A 19329-nucleotide genomic window follows, 5' to 3' on the forward strand; every position below is an offset into this window, starting at 1 on the left:
CCGCATGGGAGCCGCACAGTCCGGCCGGACTATCCGGCGTAATCGAAGCAGAAGCAGCAGCTGATGAAGCGTTTGGGTCTGACTCAAGTTCAGATGTGGAATACCTCTTAGAATACTTTCTACGCTTGTCATTAATATTTCTCATATACAAACTCTGCACAAAATGGTTGCGTATTTTATGGTTTAATTTCATCAAAATTATACTAAAGTTTGTTTTCGAGAGGGTATTAGAAATTCGTTTTAATGCAGCTAGCTCGGGCAACTTTGATTATATTTACAGGGGAAATGGCCATTGGAAAATGAAGGTGCGTTTTTTGCTGTGCAGAGATTTATGCAAGATATTCATTAGAAAGAAGAGGCAGAGAAAAATACTAGTTGCCTCAATAAGCACACACAGACAGATAGACGGAGGGAACCCAACAAATGTGTATTCATACGTATTTCTACAATCTATATTTCTATTTATCTACATATCTAAAAAGTTACAATTTTCAATTTGAAATAAAACGGTCTTAATATTTGGCATTTGCTTTAAAATACTTGCATAATTGCATTTTAAATATTTTACAGCACTTTGCATTGCGCAGCGCCACCAGTTGGCATATCATTAAACTATGAATATGAATAATAACTGTTCCCAAACACTTATCATTCCCACTTTGTTAGATCCCTTTATTTAGTGTCACCCATATAAACTGCTCCCAGTATTGTCCTTGCTGCATGGTAAGTAACTCAAAAGAAAGCGCTTTCACAATTCGCCGCAAATTAGATGTGCCTCCATCTACAGATAAAACTACAAATGGTTGCGCCATCTATCTTCACTTATAGTGTAGCGTCATCTACAGATAAAACTACAAAAGGTTGCACCATCTATCAGCGCTCGTGATGTGGCGGCATCTACAGATAAAACAACAAAATGTTGCTATCATCATTTGTAATGTGGCGGCATCTACATGTAAAACTACAACACATTGCGCCATCTATCAGCACTTGCGATGTGGCGCTATCTACAGACAAAACTACCACAGCACTTGGCAAATCTTGTGGAATTGTATTGAATCATACTGATATTTGGGGTGGTTAAATGTGTAGATATATTTTAAATAGAAATTAGAAATTTATGGAATTGGAATTGGATTGGGTTTGGGGGTATTTCAAAGGGAGATTGATTAATATAATTCAAGCACTTAGTTCAAAGCAGTGGACGTCAAAACGGCGACGCCTCGTTCATAGAAGCTATGCGAATCCTGGCCAGCAGCGACGGCCAAATCCACAGTGAAGAGCAGCTCGGTGCGCGTGGAGTTCAAGTAAACGGGCAGCGTCAATTTGCAGACACGTGGCTCCGAGGAGATCCTATAGAGAAATGGACAAATTAGTCGAAATTTAAAGAGGACAAATTCTATATGGCTACTCACTTGCTCCACTTGAGGATGGTGACGGGCAGATCCATCATTATCGTGGAGGCCAGGAGCAATTCGTTGTTCTTGCACTGGGCGCCCTGCAGCTTGAGGCCACTGACCCCGAAGCTGCTGTCCTTCTGATCTGTTTTGAGACCAGCGTCGGTAATGGTCACCTCCAGGGCGAGCTCCTCCAGTGACCAACTGTTTGCCTGGGCCACACACTGCCGGGTGGCTGTGATGTAAGCCTCGGGGTTGAGCAGACCACCCAGCCAGACGGGGAAACCCTGCAGTTCCTTGGCACCGGCCTGTGAGACCAGTTGGGAGACCTTTTGCAGCTGCTGCACGCGCTGACTGAAATCCGTGATCCACTGGATGACGGTGCAACCGGCGGGGACAGTGTAACGTTTCCAGCCCTTGGGTATGATGCCGCGCACCAGCTCGGAGAGCATGGAACGATGATGATTCGTCTGCTTCTTCTCGCCCTGGCAAATCAATACTACATCCTGTAGATCAGAGATGACCGTCTGGAGCAGACGAGCACCGCTGGTCACTTCACGTTCGAAGTAGCGATATAGTGGATCCTTAATGTTCTCCACGGTGCGCTTGAGTACCTGCAGATTCTTGGGCAACAACTCCAGCCAGGCGGTGGCCGAATTGTGCAACGTTTTCATCCACGACGGACGACCATCCTCGCTGCGTGCGCCCAGCGCCAGGGCGGACTGTTCGGACTGCTCCTCGACGCTGTAGGCGAGCTCATCGTCATCCTCCAACTGCTGCATCTTGAGAAGCTTGCTCACCAGATTCGTGCCACGCGTTGTGAGCAGCACCTTCTCCGCATTGTTGGGCAGACCCAGCCATGAGGGCGTCTGGCGATCTGTCAGATTCTCGATCCACTTGAGGAAGTGATCGCGTCGTGTGCCATCCGGCATGGTAATGTGACGCAATCCGCCCGAGGCACCATCCACATTCGCGACGAGAGCAAAGTCCGCCTCGAAGCTGCGAGCGGTGAAGAGCTTCTTGAGGAACGAGGTCAACAGACGCTGATCGAAATCGTTGTCGATCTTGCCGCCATAGATGGACTGGGACAGCAGCGTGACCAGTGCATCCCACGGCACTTTCTCCGGCGGCAAATTGGTGCGTCCCATGGCCGTCGTATCGATCCATGTGTCCAGGGTATCGCAAGCGACACGCAAATCGGACTCATTGAACTCGTACTTCTTGGCCCAGCCCAGAGGCACGTAACGGAGACGCTCCTGGACAATGGCATGGAACCAGGCGAGCAGGAAATAGAGACGTGCTCGCTCGCTGGGCGCCTTCATCATGCGTGCCGCTGGCACCGTGGAGAAGGTGCGCAACAGATTCGCACGTATGCCTGGAGGTGGCTCAAAGACAAAGATGCGACCAGCACGCAGGAGATTCACAGGCACCTTCGGATTAATCTCCATGGTGAGGAAGAGACGGAAGCCCGAATGCGGTTGCAGTGAATGCATCTTCTTCTCCAGCTGGACGAGCCACTGCGGTGCCAAGTGTACGTTCTTCAGCAGCACCCATCGACCATTCTTGCAGGCCATATTAATGGCACGCTCCGCCTGATTGAAGCCCTCAGCGGAACCAATGGCAATGCTGGAGATTTGCTTATTCTGCTCGGCGGCCAAGTCATCTACGCGACCAGAGGCATCAAAACCGGGCACGGAGCACAGCAGTGCGGGCGTATTGCAATTGAGTTGCTTGTCGACGACGGCTGTAAAGTCCAACTCCTGCTCGGCATTGGGCATAAAATCGACGCCAAGCACACTGTTGACCACATTGTGGGCAGCGGCAATGACGCGATCCGGTCGGAAGGCCTGAATCAACAGCAACTGGTGCACAGAGCTGCAAATGGCGGACAACGCCTTGGATTCATCCCACAGTTGGGGCACACACTGTTCGGGAGAGCTCTGCTGTAGCCAGGCGCCCAGCTCGGGCATGGAGCGCACTTTCTCAACCAGCTTGCGGAAGATAGGCAGACGAGTGGCCAATCTATTGACGCCCTCCACTTGCTCGCCGCTGAGTCCGTCGACGTGCGTGGGATTCGCGAGGAGACCTTCGCGACTGCGCAGGAAGAAATTGAATTCGGTGTCCAGATTGGATTCGCCAGAGCCCTTCAAATGGATCTTGCACATGAGCAGAGCAAAGGTTAAGCGATCGTTGTGCAACATGCCACGTGCCACACGCTCGTAGCACACCTGGAACAGATCCTTCGTGATGATGCCCAGTCGCTCCGAGTGATCGCTGCGTCCATCGAGCCGTGGATTATTGTACAGCACCGTGGAGAAGATGTCGAGGAACATCTTCAGCGAGTACTGATAGAGGAAGTGCACCTGATTCAGGCTATCCATGGTGAAGTACATGCTGCTGCATGCCACAGACAAGGGCAGATATTGTTGGGACACAGTCTCAATCTCAGCGATGACCTTGTCTGTTTCATCCACCTTCTGGTTGATGTCGTACGCCTCCTTCTTGAGCGTTTCCAGTGTGGTGATCACCGAGTCATCGTCCAGGATCTTGCCCTTGGCATCGTTGAGTGCCTGCAGCAGACTCTTCTCCAGCTGGCGCAGACGCAAACGGAACTCGCCCTGCAATTTGAGCAGATCGGAACGCTTCTCATCGATGTCGGGTCGCTCGGCCTTCAGCACTTGGTTCAGGCACTGCGATTGCAGCGAACTGCGCGTCACGGTAAAGTTGACAAAGGTTACCCTCGAGCAGATGTCCGGCGGGAACTCAACAGTCGGATCTCGTGTCGACAAGAAGATGACAAATGAAGGCGACAGATCAATGTCCTGGTCACCCAACGTAATCAAGACACGTCCGCCAGTGCGACGCAATTCGCGATTCAACACCGGGTTCAATATGGGATCATAGTTCTCCACATCCTGGACGAGCAGCGGATTACCGAAACGCAACGCCGACTCGAGATTCTTGCGGAACGAATCGTCCAGGAAGGAGGTCTTCGTTATCTTCTTGCCCGCATACTCATTGAGCAGGAAAGTGGTCGCCTGCCCGGAGGGATCAATAATCAACGGATAACGATTAAATCGCTTCAGCATGATGGCATTCTCCGTGCAAAGATCATCCGTGGGCAAGGCATTCGCCTGCCAGCGCAGACGCTCGTCCGGATTGGACAGATACTCGGTGCGTGCAATGTCCGCACGATATTGAATGCTCGCCGACTGCAGATGCTGTGACCACGTGGTGAACAGATTCAATCGATAATGCTGGTCAAAGTAGCCGCCATAGGCGATGAATGCTGCCGAGAGTAGAACATCACCCACAATGGTGGACATTTGGGATTTGAATGTTTCACTGGTGGACTCCCAACGTTCGCGTTCAATGTTCAAGCTCTTGAGCAGCGCAATCGAACGATCCACCTTGGCTTGCACATTCTCCAGATCGGTTTTAATGGCCTGCGCCTGGGAAATGAGCTGTGCATATTCCTCCTTGTAGGCAGCAATGCTGCGCTCGAGTTGCTCCACCAGATCCTTGGTCTCCTTGGCGCTGTGCAGGTTGACATCGGCCTGTTCCTCCAGAGAGCGCAGTTCCTCACGCAACGGCTCCACACGCTTCAACATGTCAGCATACTCAATCTATAGATTAAATGGAGTTTGCAATTGTTTCATCACTGATCATTTATTGAACTTACCTGTGCAATGGCCCACTTGACCATGGGACCACAGGCCATACTGGCGCGATTGACCTTCTCAAAGTTATAGTCCGGATTACTCAGATACTTGGACTTCATTTTCTCCCGAACCTCATCGCTGCATTAATCGTTGCGTAAATTATATATTAATAAAATATCTTAATAACTGTTTAAGGGTTGAGTTATTTGAATGAATTGAGAGCAAGCAAAGCATTTGGTTAGTATGAATCAAAGCGGCAAATTTGACCAAAACCATAAAAATATTGATTGAGTGGATAACAAGTTAAAAGCCAATTAACCAACAACAACAACAAGTTAAGAAATAATAATAAACAATATTTACATACACAATACAAACAAATAACAAAAAAAAAACAGCCCGCTTTTTTTTTTTATTATTCACAACAAATCTACAAGAAATAAACTCAGGCAAACGAAGAAGAGAATACCAATTTCTACTCTCCAAAAAACAATAAAAAATATATAAATTCCATTCGAGAACAAAGTGTGTGTGGAATTAAAAGAAAATGTATAATAATTTGATTTTCATGCTTACGTTATGTTCTCGGTACCGAAGTTAGATACAATTGAATTTATGAAATTTTCACGCATTATCACAGCGCGTATTGATTTCCAATCTGTCGCATTCTCGCCCAGCAGCAGGCAGATCGACTCGAGTGCCAATTTAACCACAGACGGTGGATTCGCCATCGTTCGCACCTCAACGAGTTGCTGTTTGCGTATGGACTTCACAGCTGTGTGATTTGATTCGATTCGATTCGATTGTGTTAACATGAAGGATCAGAATTATTATAAACGATATACAGACAGCTCTCAACAGCATCATTAACTATATGTTAAACTCGTATAAATTAGCCTTACAATTGTTACAACACTATTAATGTTTAAGAGTTACGAGTCACAGTCTCAATATTGATGTTAGACTCTGCCTCTCTCTGTTTTTCATTCAATCAGCAAAAAAAAATTTTACTGAGTGTAATGTTTAAGAGTCTCAATATTGTTGTAAGACTCTATCTCTCTGATTTGAATATATACTAAACACCTAGTTAGAGATTTAACCACAACTCTTAACAACAACTTTAGTCTGACTTTAGTTTACACACGATAATTAACAATAAGTTTAAGGTTATTCATATATATTTATATTTATATATCATAAGTTAAGATATTTGCCAGTGCATTGCGTATGCAGAGTGTGTGTGTATGTGTGTGTATTTATTTATATATATATATATATATTATATATAGTTGTTTAGTTATGCGTATGATGCGATTAGTGTCACATTACGGCACAACAACCTCTGAGGGAGAGATGAGAGAGAGAGACAAACTGACCCACTTTTGGTCAGTTCGAATGAGAACGTGAGTGTGCTGAGGGGAGTGTTGTATGTGGTTGAGTGTGTGATATGTGTATGTGTGTGTGTAATTAAGAAATAGAGAGTTGCGTACGTGATCTTGTCAGTCTCCAAGTTAACAATCGATGAGATGAAACTGTCTTTAACGAGTATGCCGCGTATGGCCTTCCAATCTGTGGCACTCTCATTGAGCAGCTCGCAAACAGATTCCAGTGCCAACTTCACCACAGCCGGCGGATTTGCCATGGAGCGGACCTCGGCCAGGTGTTTCTTTTTAATCGAGCTAACGGCTAACATGGTGCAAATTGTGTTGGTGTGTGTGTGTGTATCGATTTAAATATATGTATGTATTCAAGTTAATTTAGAACTAAACTTAGCAAGACATAAACTAATTGTAATAACGAACCCATCCTGGCCCCCTTTTAGAGAAGGATTGGCATCCGTTGGACTCACCTTGCTGGGCATCGATAACGGCTGGTTCCACCTGTGCCAGATCTGCCATGACATACTTGCGCTTCTCGTCAATCTTGACCGTCTGATCGGCCAGTCGTATCTGTATCTCCTGCGATTGTATCTTCTTCTTCTCTGCCTCTTGCTGATCCTGGAACATTTGCTTCAACTTGGCGTTAGCCGCCTCATTCTTGGCCTGCAACTCCTGCTTTTTGACCGCCAGCGATTTTTGCATCTCCTCCACTTGCTCCACAGTCTCCGCGATTTTATTGAGACCCACATTCAGATGGAGCTGTTGCTCCTCCAGATCGCTACGCTTCTCATTGTACAGCTTGACAAAGTGATGGATAAAGTCCAGATAGTGCCGGGGAGTGACAGCCATGGTGCGTCCACCACGTTTGGCCAGGCGAGCATTGGCCTGGTGAAGTGTCTGATGAACATAGACACAACTGTTGATGACCGCATCGCGATGCGTGGGATTCGCTGGCACCAGTGGGCAAACGGATGGGAAGAAATCCGGCGGCGTCCAATTGGGCTTCTCCAAATCGACACGAGTGGTGAACTCTTTGCCGACTTGGAAGAGGGCTGAGTCCGACCAGTCACCAAACCAATTCAATACACAACGATTGAACAGAGCTGGCGATGTTGCGGCACGATCCTTGAGGCCATCGGTTGAGGGATTCATGGTGAATACAACATGAAGATTACGCATCACCTGCTGCGTGAACCACTTGTACAGCTCATCACTGGAGTCGAGCATGAGTCCCTCGCGCTGAGCACCCTCCTTGCACTGGGTCATCAGCGTGGTGTACTCATCGCCCTCGAAGAGACCGGGCACCTCACCGTTGGCCAGCAGCGTATTCATGCGCTCCAAGAAACCTGAGTCCAGCACATTCGACTCATCTAATATGAAGGCGATTTTCTCGTCCTTGCAGCCGGAGCGACGCAACACACAACGCAAATCCTCGTCAAAGTCCTCGCTAGTATACTTATTGTGCACCTTGATCTGGAAGATGGATAAACCATTCATCCAAGCAACGAAGCGCGACAGCGTCGTCTTGCCAGCTCCAGAAACGCCGATGAGCAACAGATGACCCTGTGGCTGGCGGAAAATACGATCGATGCGGAGGACATGATCGAGGACCTCATCGAAGAGCACCAGCGGTACGTCCAGTTCCTCCTCGTAGAATACCTTGAGGCGAGCGCGGACATAATCGCGCAACTCCTCGCGATTCACGGGCGTATAATCCTTGGACAGCCAATTGCTGTAGAGGATGGGTCGTTGCAGTGCCTCTTCCTGATTGATGCCCGGGAAGTGCTTGTGGCCGACCAAATCGATATTCTCATTGGTCCAGCGACGTTCGCTGTCATCAACGAGACGATCCTGGAACAGACGCAGTGCCTCATGCGCCCACAGACGCACCAGACCCTCAACGGGTAGTGAGTCTAAGGGACGGATGGCTTCACAAATGCCACGCACCCAGCGAGTCATCTCACGCGGTGAGTAGACATAATGCGGTTGCATGTCCTGCGTGAAGCGATCCTGCGATGCCAAATAGAACTCGACCATGGCATTGGTCAGAGGTTCGGCGTAGCCACGCAATGCAGGCATTAGCCGCAGCATGGCACGCGAGAAGGTGCCGTAGATCTGCTTGAGCGACGTCTCGCCGGGGTAGTCCACATAGATGATGGGCACATGGCGCAGGAAACGATGCGAGAGGGGCTTGCGACCCGGATCTGTGGGTGGATTACAAGCTCCCACAAATTGTATGCGTTCCAGCGAAACCCAAGCCTGATCGCTTGCTCGATAGAAGCCCTTATGTTCGACCAGCTGGCGCAGGAAGGATATGACACGTTGGGTGCCATACGAATCCATGTCGGGCAAATTGATCTCATCGCAGAAGAGCACCAGCCATTTCCCAATCTGGACGGGTGAGAGTACCACGCCATTGGGTGTCTTGCGGTACTCGCAGTAGTGATCGAAAGTCTTGAGCAGCAACTCCGGCGTTGTGGCCGATGAGAAATTGAGACCAACCACCTCCATGTCGGGCAGCGCACGCAGCGCAGAGAACAGTGTCATCGTCTTGCCAGAACCAGGTGGACCGCAGAGCACTGGCGGGGAAGAGAGATTCGAATGAGTAGGCAGCTAGAGTAGAGTCTATAGTAAACCTTACCCAATGGCTTGTGCTCGGCCAGCCAGGTGTAGAGCAGCGATTCGTGACGCACAGTGTCTAGCGTGGGCACCACAATATCCGGGGATGCCACTTTATGGGTCTCCACCTCGATGACGGGCACCTTGTTACTCCACGGCACCCATTCACCGTTCATGCTCACCTCGTAATCGATGATGGGCGCACCAGCAGCACCTGGCAACGGCACCGTTGTTACACTGCGCACAAAATCACCCAGATCGATGCGCACTTTCAGCTTGGCATCGCCAGCAAATGACCACAGCACCGAGTAGACTAATGCCTTGGGTATATAGTGCTCTAATTGATCAGCGGAGCAAGGGAAATCAGGATGTTGGGCATTAAAATTGAGCACATTGCGGGCGGACTGATTGAGCATGGAGAAGAGCGAGCTGAGAGCACGCAGACGTGTAAAGTCCATGATGTGCTCCTGATCCATGGCATACTCCAAAGTGCGCACCACAATGCCATCCGCCGAGAAGAAGGGCTGCAACAGCAGCGCAATATCGCGTTGCACTTGCAACGAGGGCGAGACTTCTTCCTCCTTGTCCTTGGGGGGTTTCATCATTACTCCAACGAAATCATCGTCGCCATCCTCGAGCGGAATGCTGCGCAAACGTGACAAATAATTTTCGAATATCATCTCCGTGGAGAGCACATCCTCTGAGAACCAGACCATGCCACAGCGAGAAACGGTGGCAAGCGTGGCAAACTTCAAATCCTGCACCTCGAACATGACACGCACATTGGGCGGCAGCGAAAGACGTTCACCATTGGGCAGCGTCAGTAATTTGTTGTCGTCCAGCACCGAATTGAGATTCTCCACCCACTCGGGATCCACGTCGCCATCAAAGATGATCCACTGCCGTTTGTTAATCTCGCCGCGCACATTGTCTATGATCTTGCGCAGAATGTGCGTAAAGAGACCGTCGGTCCACTCGCGTGTATTTGGATCAAGGACACCATAAAGCGCCTCCTTGGAAATGGCCTTGGGATCGATGACATGAGCAACACCCTCAACGCCCTCGAAGCGCTCCAGTGCCTTGAGCAGTGTGCGCCAAGCTGTCGACTTGCCTGAACCGGATGGACCCACCATCATGAGTCCATGATTCAAATTGGAGATTTGATACAGTTGCAGCACCTGTTTGGAGTCAACAAATCGATTAATAAATGGGCAAAAAGATTGAATGGACTACAAATGGAAATTAGTTACTTTGTCGACCCAGGTTGAGCCGAGTCCCTGTTGGTGGTTAGTAGGCGTGTGTGCGAGGCGAATCAATGTTATGGAATGCTTAAAGATCAAAAAGTGATGAATGACTTACCTTCTCCATCCAGGCAGCGCCCTGCTCGTCACCCTCGCCGCAGACGAGATAATCCTCCTGGCACACCTTGCGTATCTCCTCCTTGAGACCCTTCATTTCGGCCCGGGTGTAGCCCACATTGGGGAAGACATCGCTGAGCAGTGAGAAGAGCAGTGGAATATCCTCGGCAACCAACTTGGGCACCATTGTCTCGCAGACGGACTGTATGAGTATCTCCTGTTCGGGCAGATTCTCCGCGACAGATGCCTCATCGATATTCTCGTCGCCACGTTGACGCATCTGTTCCTTAATCTTCATTATGCGATCACGTTTCACATTGCCAGCCGAGATAAGGACAGATTTCAAAGCACGCAGCCCGAAATCGTAGTGACTCTGATTGGATAGTTGCTCATCGCAGAGCTTGAAGAACGGCACAATTTTGCAGGCCAGTTTCTCGGCAGAGCGGAAACCCTGCGAGAAGAGCATCACCTCGGCGATGAGCTGACGATCGGGTGTTGTCATCGCCAGCGAACGGAAGAGTTTCTTCAAATTATCGGGTAGATTGGAGCGGCCAGCATAGCCTGGATTCATCGTGATGAAAATGGCCATGTCTGGCGAGACGCGCACCTGCTTGCCCACCAGCTCCACTGTGATGCTCTCCTTGTTGCTGTCCATCTCGTATTTGAGGGCCTCCTGTATGGTCTGAATCTGTTGGGAGCAGGCGGAAAGCATGCGCTCCTCCAGACGATTGAACTCATCGAAACAGCCCCATGCGCCCACCTGGCACAGACCGACAAAGATGCGACCCATCGCCTGGAAATCGAATGTCTCGTCGCAATTGAAGACGAGCACAAAGCGACCTAGTTGATTACCCAACGCCTTCACCGACTCCGTTTTACCGGTGCCAGCCGGACCGAAGGGTGAGCCGCCAAGACGCGATTCCAGCGCTTGCGTCATGGTCAGATAACAGCGATCCGTAAGTGGTGTTTGCACGAGGCGATCCTGTACACCCAAATACTCAAAGCCGTAGAAGAAACGTGCATTGGCCATGTGAATTGTGAGCTGTTTGAGCACCTCTGTCTGACGGGGATCGAAATAGAAGCGCATCTCGCACAGCCACTGGAAGGATTTGGGCGAGGTGACACCATTGGTGAGCAGACGTCTGGTAACCGTCCGTTTGTGCACAAACTCATTGATCAGATGCTCCAGTTTGCGACGACGCAACGGCGGCTGTTCCTGCAGCACTGAATCCGCTAGCACATTCAGTGTGCTCTCCACATTTGTGAGGACACGTTGCAATGGCTTGCCTGCATTATTCTCTGATGCCTGCTGCAGTGCAGCCTCCACATCCTCGGACCACAGAATCTGAGCGGCAAGCACGACAATTTGTGCCTGGTATTTGTCACACCATTCCATGTACTTTTGGGGATCGATTTGACCATCGCGGAACTGTTTGATATCCTGCACAGCTTGTGCGAGCAGCGAGGCGAGCGTGAAGCGCATTTGTTTCTCCACCAGCGAGAGCCATTCGTTGATCTTGGGATGGTCCACCGTCGACACGGGATTGATGAAGTGTACCTCTTCGCCCTCACGCGACGAGATGCCCAAAATGACATTGTTCTCCTCGTTCAACAGAATGGCAGCCACTCCAGCGAACATCTTCTTGAAGTGCTTCTGCAGACGGGGAATATTCTTGCTGTTGCCAATGATCTCCAGGAGATCCTCATCGCCCACAAAGTAGAAACGTGGAAAGGATGTGCGCTCACGTTCCAAATACTCGCCGAGGGCTTTCTGAATCTTGCCCAGCAGATCGGCCAAGCGTTCCAGCGAACGCTGCACTGCGGGTATGTTCAATACATCCATCACTTTGGGTGACTTGGTCACCTTTTTCATCAGGCCCAGAAACTCGGAGCTAATGCTCTGAAAACGAGAAGTCTCCACGGGCAACAGTGTCTTGATGTCAGCACTGCCCGAGAAGATGCCCTCCAAATAGACCCAACGACGTTGAACATCGATCCACACATCGAACAGGGCATTGATGCGATTCAACTTCTCCTCCCAGGTGAGGGCCTCCTCCTCGAAGACCTTGTAGTAGGGCGATAGCTTCATGGCAGCCACAGAGTTAATGTGCTCCTTGACCTTGTTGAAGAGATCATCCCAGCCGCGTATAATTCGACATTTGTTCTGATAGTTAATCAGATCCAACTCGTAATTCTGCCAGGATTCGCGCACTTGTTTTAAGAACTCCTCCAGTGCCATTTCACCCTGCGCGACCAGAATGATGTCCTTCACAATGGACTCGTTCTTCTGCAGATTTACATCCCACACCTGTCCCAGTGTCAGATCAGAGATGACCCAATTGACACGCAATTGCTTGGTTAACTGTTTCCAGTGGCGCTCCTTGAGTGCGTCCGATTTGAGCTCCACAATCAGCATGTTCACCTTAATATAGCTCTGGATGAGTTTCTTCACATACTCATAGGATTCGTACATGCGCAGGCGGGCGGGCAACTCCTTCAGCTGGGCCATCATCGCCTCCAGCTGCTGGCGCAGCTTGCGTGGCTGCACCGATAGCCAGGGCTTCTCGCGCGTCTCATCGATCTGAGTCCACACCTTAGACAGTTCACTCCAAACACCACGCAAGTCCTGCAGCTCCTCAAGGGCGACATTCATGCGCTCCGAACTGTTGTTGGTCACTCCGGCCGACTCTTGCAGCTCCAACGCTTCTTTGGCCTTCGCCACATTGTCGCGCTCCTCCTTGAGTCGCGAGTATTTGCTCTCGAAGATTTGCAGCTGTTGCAGTGCATCATCGGGCCGTATTTTGCCGCCGGTGGGCTTCGTTTTCTCCCAATCGTTGAGGAAGTCAACGGTGCGCGTCTCCACCGCTTTATCCTCTGCGACAATCTTGGCCTGCAAACTGGCCACCTGTGTTTGGATTGCGGTATCCTTGCGCTTGATGATCTCATTGAAGGCCGACCACTCGCCCTCGATGTTGTCCACGTGCAACCAATTGTTGGGAAACTGGAAACGCTGACGCTCCAGTATGCGCTGTGCCTCGCGGAACACCTCCACCTGTTTGTCCCAGGCAATCATGTCCTTCTTCAGCGTCTGCACATACGTAATGAAGCTGACTGCATCCGATGTGCTCGCCGCCTCAATACTCTGCATCTCGAGGTCTGTACGCGACTTGGAGACCTTAGTGTGGAACGTGGTCATCTCGGTTCCGAGAAGAGTGCCAAATTTACCCAACGCCTCCTTATGCCACGAATCGTATTTGAGCGTCACCTTGGCCTGCACCTTGGCATAATCAATGATGATGGCGCCATATGCACGTCGAGTGTCCGACGTATCGAATGTGGTGCGCGATTGCTTGATATCGTTGAGGCACTTGATCCATAGATTCACATCCTCACCCAGACGGCCATAGAGCGTGTCCGCCTGCAGATCCCAGAGGCTCTGGTAGCGCAGCCACTCATCGACATAGTTGCGCACCTCGCTAATCTTGTGCTCGATGGCACCGTAGGCATTTTCGAGAATCTTTCCCTCGGGCAATTTGGTAAGCAGATTGCGATACGTTTGCGAGACAGGTTTCTCGAGGCCCACCTGGTACCGTGTACTCTGTAGTCGCACCTGGGAGGTGACGATGGCCTGCCAGGCAAAGAACTGTTGCATGATCTGGAAGCGGGCCTCCTCAATGGAGGGATATAGATACATCTGCTGATTGGTGATGCGTATCTCGTGCACTGCATTTTGGACCTGCGGTTCGCCGCCCAATTTATGTGTGGGCTGAACTGGTGCATCTGTGTCCATGGAGGTGTCCACCTCCTTTTTGTTGCCTGTCAGTGCCTCTGTCCAAGCTTGAATGCCTGCCTGGAGACGCGAGGCGAGCTTCTTCTCCACCTCCTCATCGAGCCGGGTGACCCAAACACTCAGATTGGAATACTGACGCAGCGATAAATCATCGACAGCATGCTGAATCTTGGAGAGTATCTCCACAAAGGTAGCGGCACTATACGGACATGTTTCCAGCGAACGCACATCGACATCCAGTTGCTCCTCCACCACTAGCAAGTCATCGACCTGAGAATTGAGAACTTAGATAATGTTTTGAAGGAGTCAATCATCATCATCCACTTACCTTCTCCTGGAACTGAGTGACGCACTCGGAAAGACGCAACACATAGGGATCCAGTTTGTACGATTCCCAAATTAGGCCAACGCCCTCGGAGACCAGATTCAGCACCTCCTTGCGCAGTCCAGCAACCAAAGGCACAATGCTTGCGCGATCCTCGATCTTATATACAATCAAGAAGTATTAATATATATATATTGCATAAATTTCAAGACTTCTAGTAGAATCTTTAAGATGCATGCAGGATAGGATATAAGTAAACAAACAAACAGTGGGTAGCAATAATAACTTTTCTGTGGGGGACAACACTACCTTGAATACTGAATTTAGTGCTAGACTCCTATTATTAAGCTGCATGAAAAAAAGGTTGTTGGTTGTTCGGTTGATTTAAAAAAGTACTCGTACTCGTGTCTATGCTTATGCTTATGCTTATGTAAGGTGTGTGTGAAATGAGTGTGAAATGTAAGGTGTTTTTTCGAGCAGTGTCTTTAACAAAATTCAAGCTGCACACGCTGGGAACAAACAATGCACAAAAAGAAGCCAAGTAATTTCTCAAAAGAGAGAAAATACAGATTATAATATGTATATGTCTAAAATTGGTAGCACATAGCAATTAAGAATTTTTAAGAGTTTTAAGAGTAAGAAATCTAAATCCATTTTCAAATAGCATTTTGTGACTACAATTTTACAAGAAATATATAATGGATATAAATCATATTTATGCTGATCCATTAGATATATATTAGACATATACATAGTTGCAAAGTAAGCAGAGCAATTGCTTCAGCATTATTGACATTATTGTAATATTGGTGTTGGTTGTGGTTGGTTGTGTGGTGATTGTTGTGATTATGTTGGTTGTGCAGTTGATTCGTTAAATATGGCTAGGTTACCTTCTCCAGAGTGCGTTCGTAGGTGCGAACGCTCTCAATCAGCGATATAGCATAGGGATAAATTTGGTTGGCCTGATGAGCCTTGTTCACAATGGTAAGTGGAACTCTGCAAAAAGGAATACACTTTAATATAGTAAAAAAGAGAACAGAATATTGAAATTCACTCACCTGAAGCCCAGGTTCTTGATGTTGCGCACCTCCTTGGCCAGCGTTATAATCTCTGGCAGAAAGTTGACGCGCAGCCGCAAAACATTGCCGCGTCCAACACGTGAACGAGTTGATTCGATGGTGAAAATGCGACCAGAGCTGCCAAAGTTACGCTCCTGCACTTTACGTGCCCATTCGTGAAAGACATCGGAGATGGAGAGTTTGGCCCGGAAGCTGTCGCCATCTGCCTTCAATTTTTGGCCCTCGATGTGCGTCTCCCAGCCCTTGCCGAGCACATCCTCGACCCGTTTCAGGTACATGGTCAGTTGGTTGTCAATCTGACGTGCCCAGATTATGGAGCCTGCCACTGGCGGCAGATCGCGCACCGACGACAGGCGGCAACTCTTGCTCTGCGGATACTGCACCTTGAACTTCTCGTGCAACGCCTCGATGTCGTCCTTGACACGTTGTATCAACTGCGTTTGATACTCGCGAATAGCGCCCCGGATGTGCGGACGCACAAAGAGCGCATTGAAGCGCGAGAAGATGCGGAACATCTCGTTGGCATTCTTCGCGGTGCCCAACTGGTCACGCAGATGCGCCGTGATGCGTGTCTCCACGCGATCTAGTATAAATACATTATTTAATATAAATATATAATTTAATATATTGAATGTCTCCAGAGGGAACAGAAAAATTAATTTGGCTCAAGTTAGTTAGGGAGATAAGCTCAATAAGATCAAAAAGTAAAAATTCTGTTGTACAGATTCCAAATCTGGTTTGGTAAATCGAAAATAAGGTACAAATCCGTATACATATTTAATATTTTTAAATTTGTGCTCAATGCTCACCGATCTTCTCCTCGTAGCGCTTGACAGCGGCCTCCCAGGCCTCGGAGCCCTCCTTGGTAATGTCCAGGCAATCGACTTCCTTGACATTCTCGTAGGCCAAGTTGACCTCTTCGATGGCATTAGCATCGGCTGCATCCAGACTGTATGGCTGCTTGGTCTCCACGGCACTGCCATCATCACCAGCTGCTTGCTTGGTGGGTCGCAGCACGCGCAGGATGACGGTGCGCAGTTGTTCATGCTGGCGCCTAAACTTGCGCATATGCTCCATGCGCGTCTGCAGCTTCTTGTGAGCCGGCGAGACACGCCAGACCATCTTCAGATGCTCATCGCGCTTCTTCTTGACAATGTCGCGCAGCAAACCCTGCAGCTTATCGTACTCATCGTCCCAGCAGCTGAAGATCTCGAAGCACTGGTTCATCACGCGCTCGAACTCATCAAAGGGAATGTGCATGAGGCGACGGGTACCCAGCACCTTGAGCAATTGCTGTGACAAATCGCGAGAGATGGCCTCGATCAGCTTGAGGCAACGCTGAATGGGATACTTGGTATTGCGCACCTTGCGCAGATGCGAGAATATCTGCTGCACAGCCGGTCGAATCTTCTCCAGCTCTGTGGCAGACAGTAAATCATTGATGGGGAAATCCTTCATTAGCGGATTATAATCGGCTACAGTGGCCAGAGCTTGTTTCAAGCCCGTGTCTGTATCAAACGAAACTGTTGCATGGAAACGTTTGCCATGCTTGAGTATGTCTAGGGTAAGTGCCACTTCGGGCGACTCGCGTTTCTCCTGAATGCGATATAAGGCACGCTCCAGATTTAGCCAAAATGAGATTTCCTGGAACATAAATGGGATTAACTCAATTGAAGACTTCTTTTACGGATTATATGCTTACTTGTAGCGCAGTGCCTGAGCCCGGATCTCGATTTAGCTTGGTTACCTTCTTGATTTCGGTAATCCAGCGATTCACGCCGTTCTGCAGCTGATTGAGGAACGACGAATCCTCCACCTTGTCGCCAAAGTCCACCACTTTGGCCTTGTGGTTCTCGTCGGCACACTTGCGTATGACCTGATTGACAACCGGATGAGCCGTCAGCGTAATCTCCGGGATGTCAATGTTCTGCTGCAAATGCAACAAACCCATCTCCAGTTCGGCCAACTTCTTCTCCACCGACGGTGCCATCTTATCGCCATCGCGATCCGCACGACCCGACTCCTTGACATACGACTTGAAATACGGTGCCAGGGATTTGCTGATGAACGCATGCAGTGTCTCATATGGCGAGCCGTCGGAGAAGTTAATCAAGCGCAGTTGCGAATGGATCGATTTATCGGCCTCGACGACAACGCCACGCTTGATGCAGGCCAGCGATGCCATGCGGCTGTTAGTGAAGTGGACATCGTTACTGATCTGATAGGAAACCTGCTCCTTCTCCTCTTCACCTTCCCCCGGCTGTTCGCTGTCATCCTCTGTGAAATAAAATAGAGAGAGAGAGAGAGAGAGAGAGAGAGACAGAGAGAGAGAGAGACAGAGCGAGAGAGAGAGAGAGAGAGACAGAGCGAGAGAGAGAGAGACAGAGCGAGAGAGAGAGAGAGAGAATGAGTGAAATTGTCAATCATAAAGCACTACCACGTTCACCCTCATCATTTCACTCACAATGCACACCACACACACACATAATTATCTGGCCCTGATGATGTTCAATGACGCCTCGGTCAATGGCAATGACACACACACAGATATTCGTTATATCAAGGTGACAACCTTGGAAATTTCAGCGGCCAAGGTGAAACCTTCAAATTTCATCCACTCAAGGTCTGAACCTTGAGCGTGCGTTGCTCCCACATACCCCCAGACTGCCACATTCTCACATTGCCTGACCCTGATGCGAGCCATCGCATCGCAGTCGCAAAGTCAACGAAATGTACACACAACACAGGCAGCAACGCGGGCTCAAGGTCGCACACGTTTCCGCAAACAAAGTGAAAACAGCTGGCGTTTTGTTTTGGTTTGTTTATTTGCCGGCAACGAGCGCGCAACAACTGGTCACACTGATTACTCAACAAGCCGGCAACACTTTACAGTTGCTGGCTGCTCAGCCAGTTAGCGTGAGGGTTGCATTGAGTAACATGGCAACGATATTATTCCTTAAGAATGACGTCACACGTGTCAAACTTTCGGCATTCTCATGCTTATAATTATATAAATTCTATAATAATAAAAAAAATCAACGCAAAAACATACCGCAAACATAATTCCAACACACACACATGTCACGCATTTCATATTCACAACCTGTTTGCTGTGCCATAAAAAGTTGATGGTGAGTCAGCTGCGCATGACGTCATGCGCAGTAGCCAGCACCGAAAACATAAAAAACATAGTTGGCAATTGATTTTTAACCAAAACGCAAAGTGCACTTTAAGAAAAATATATTTGGTGCCTTAAATATGTTTTTTTACGAAATAGAAAATGCATTTTCCAAATATTCCAAGGAAATTCTTCATTCTATAGCGTTTCACCGACGCCATTTTGTCCAGTTGGCATTTACTCATTCTCTTTTGTCTGATTGGCAAATGCAAATTGAAAATTAATTTACCTTTAATGCAATTCCGCTGCACGTACAACGCCTGCACTTGCGGATCGGAGAGGAACTTGCGAATAGTCTCCTGATTAATGGGATCGTCGAGAGCATTATTCAAGGACTCGGGCACAACATCCTCCTCCGGCAGTAGAATGGTGACAGCTTTCCGGAGATAATTTGCAAATGCATCATAGTTGGCAATGGACAGGTTAACGGCTGGATCCACCGACGTGTCGGTGTTGTCCAGCGAATCACCCATCGTATTCCACTATTTTCTGTACTTAATTGCACAATTCAAATTGTCTATAAATGAATACCACACACAAAA

At 48.9% G+C, this 19329-nt stretch overlaps 1 protein-coding gene across 9 annotated transcripts; it reads right to left on the minus strand.

Moving 5' to 3' along the window:
- Positions 1–1062: 1062 nt before the first annotated feature.
- On the minus strand, positions 1063–19315 carry LOC6558005 (dynein heavy chain, cytoplasmic). 9 transcript variants are annotated; one of them, XM_032743442.2, is made up of 15 exons: positions 19017–19283; positions 17312–17886; positions 16419–17253; positions 15589–16192; positions 15421–15526; positions 14840–14878; positions 14534–14689; positions 10417–14475; positions 10308–10334; positions 9080–10235; positions 6909–9017; positions 5636–5834; positions 5080–5197; positions 1416–5023; positions 1063–1353 (listed from the first exon to the last, which is right to left on the minus strand). In XM_032743442.2, the coding sequence occupies exons 1-15, from the start codon at positions 19258–19260 to the stop codon at positions 1188–1190; spliced, it is 14001 nt and encodes a 4666-aa protein (XP_032599333.1). In that variant the 5' UTR covers positions 19261–19283; the 3' UTR covers positions 1063–1187. The 9 variants fall into 9 exon arrangements, with proteins under 9 accessions (XP_032599333.1, XP_032599334.1, XP_032599338.1 ...); XM_032743443.2 differs by lacking the exon at positions 5636–5834 and adding an exon at positions 6550–6745; XM_032743447.2 differs by lacking the exon at positions 14840–14878.
- Positions 19316–19329: the final 14 nt, after the last annotated feature.

This window comes from Drosophila grimshawi, unplaced genomic scaffold (assembly GCF_018153295.1).
Source record: "Drosophila grimshawi isolate 15287-2541.00 unplaced genomic scaffold, ASM1815329v1 contig_44, whole genome shotgun sequence".
In the NCBI taxonomy this organism is placed as follows: Eukaryota; Metazoa; Arthropoda; class Insecta; order Diptera; family Drosophilidae; genus Drosophila; species Drosophila grimshawi.

Coding starts and splice junctions, on each gene's coding strand:
- LOC6558005 (XM_032743442.2), bottom strand. CDS start 19,260: ATGGGTGATTCGCTGGACAACACCGACACGTCGGTGGATCCAGCCGTT. Junction 17,254..17,311: donor GCTCAGGCACTGCGCTACAA/GTAAGCATATAA, acceptor TTTATGTTCCAG/GAAATCTCATTTTGGCTAAA. Junction 14,879..15,420: donor ACGAACGCACTCTGGAGAAG/GTAACCTAGCCA, acceptor TTTTTCATGCAG/CTTAATAATAGGAGTCTAGC.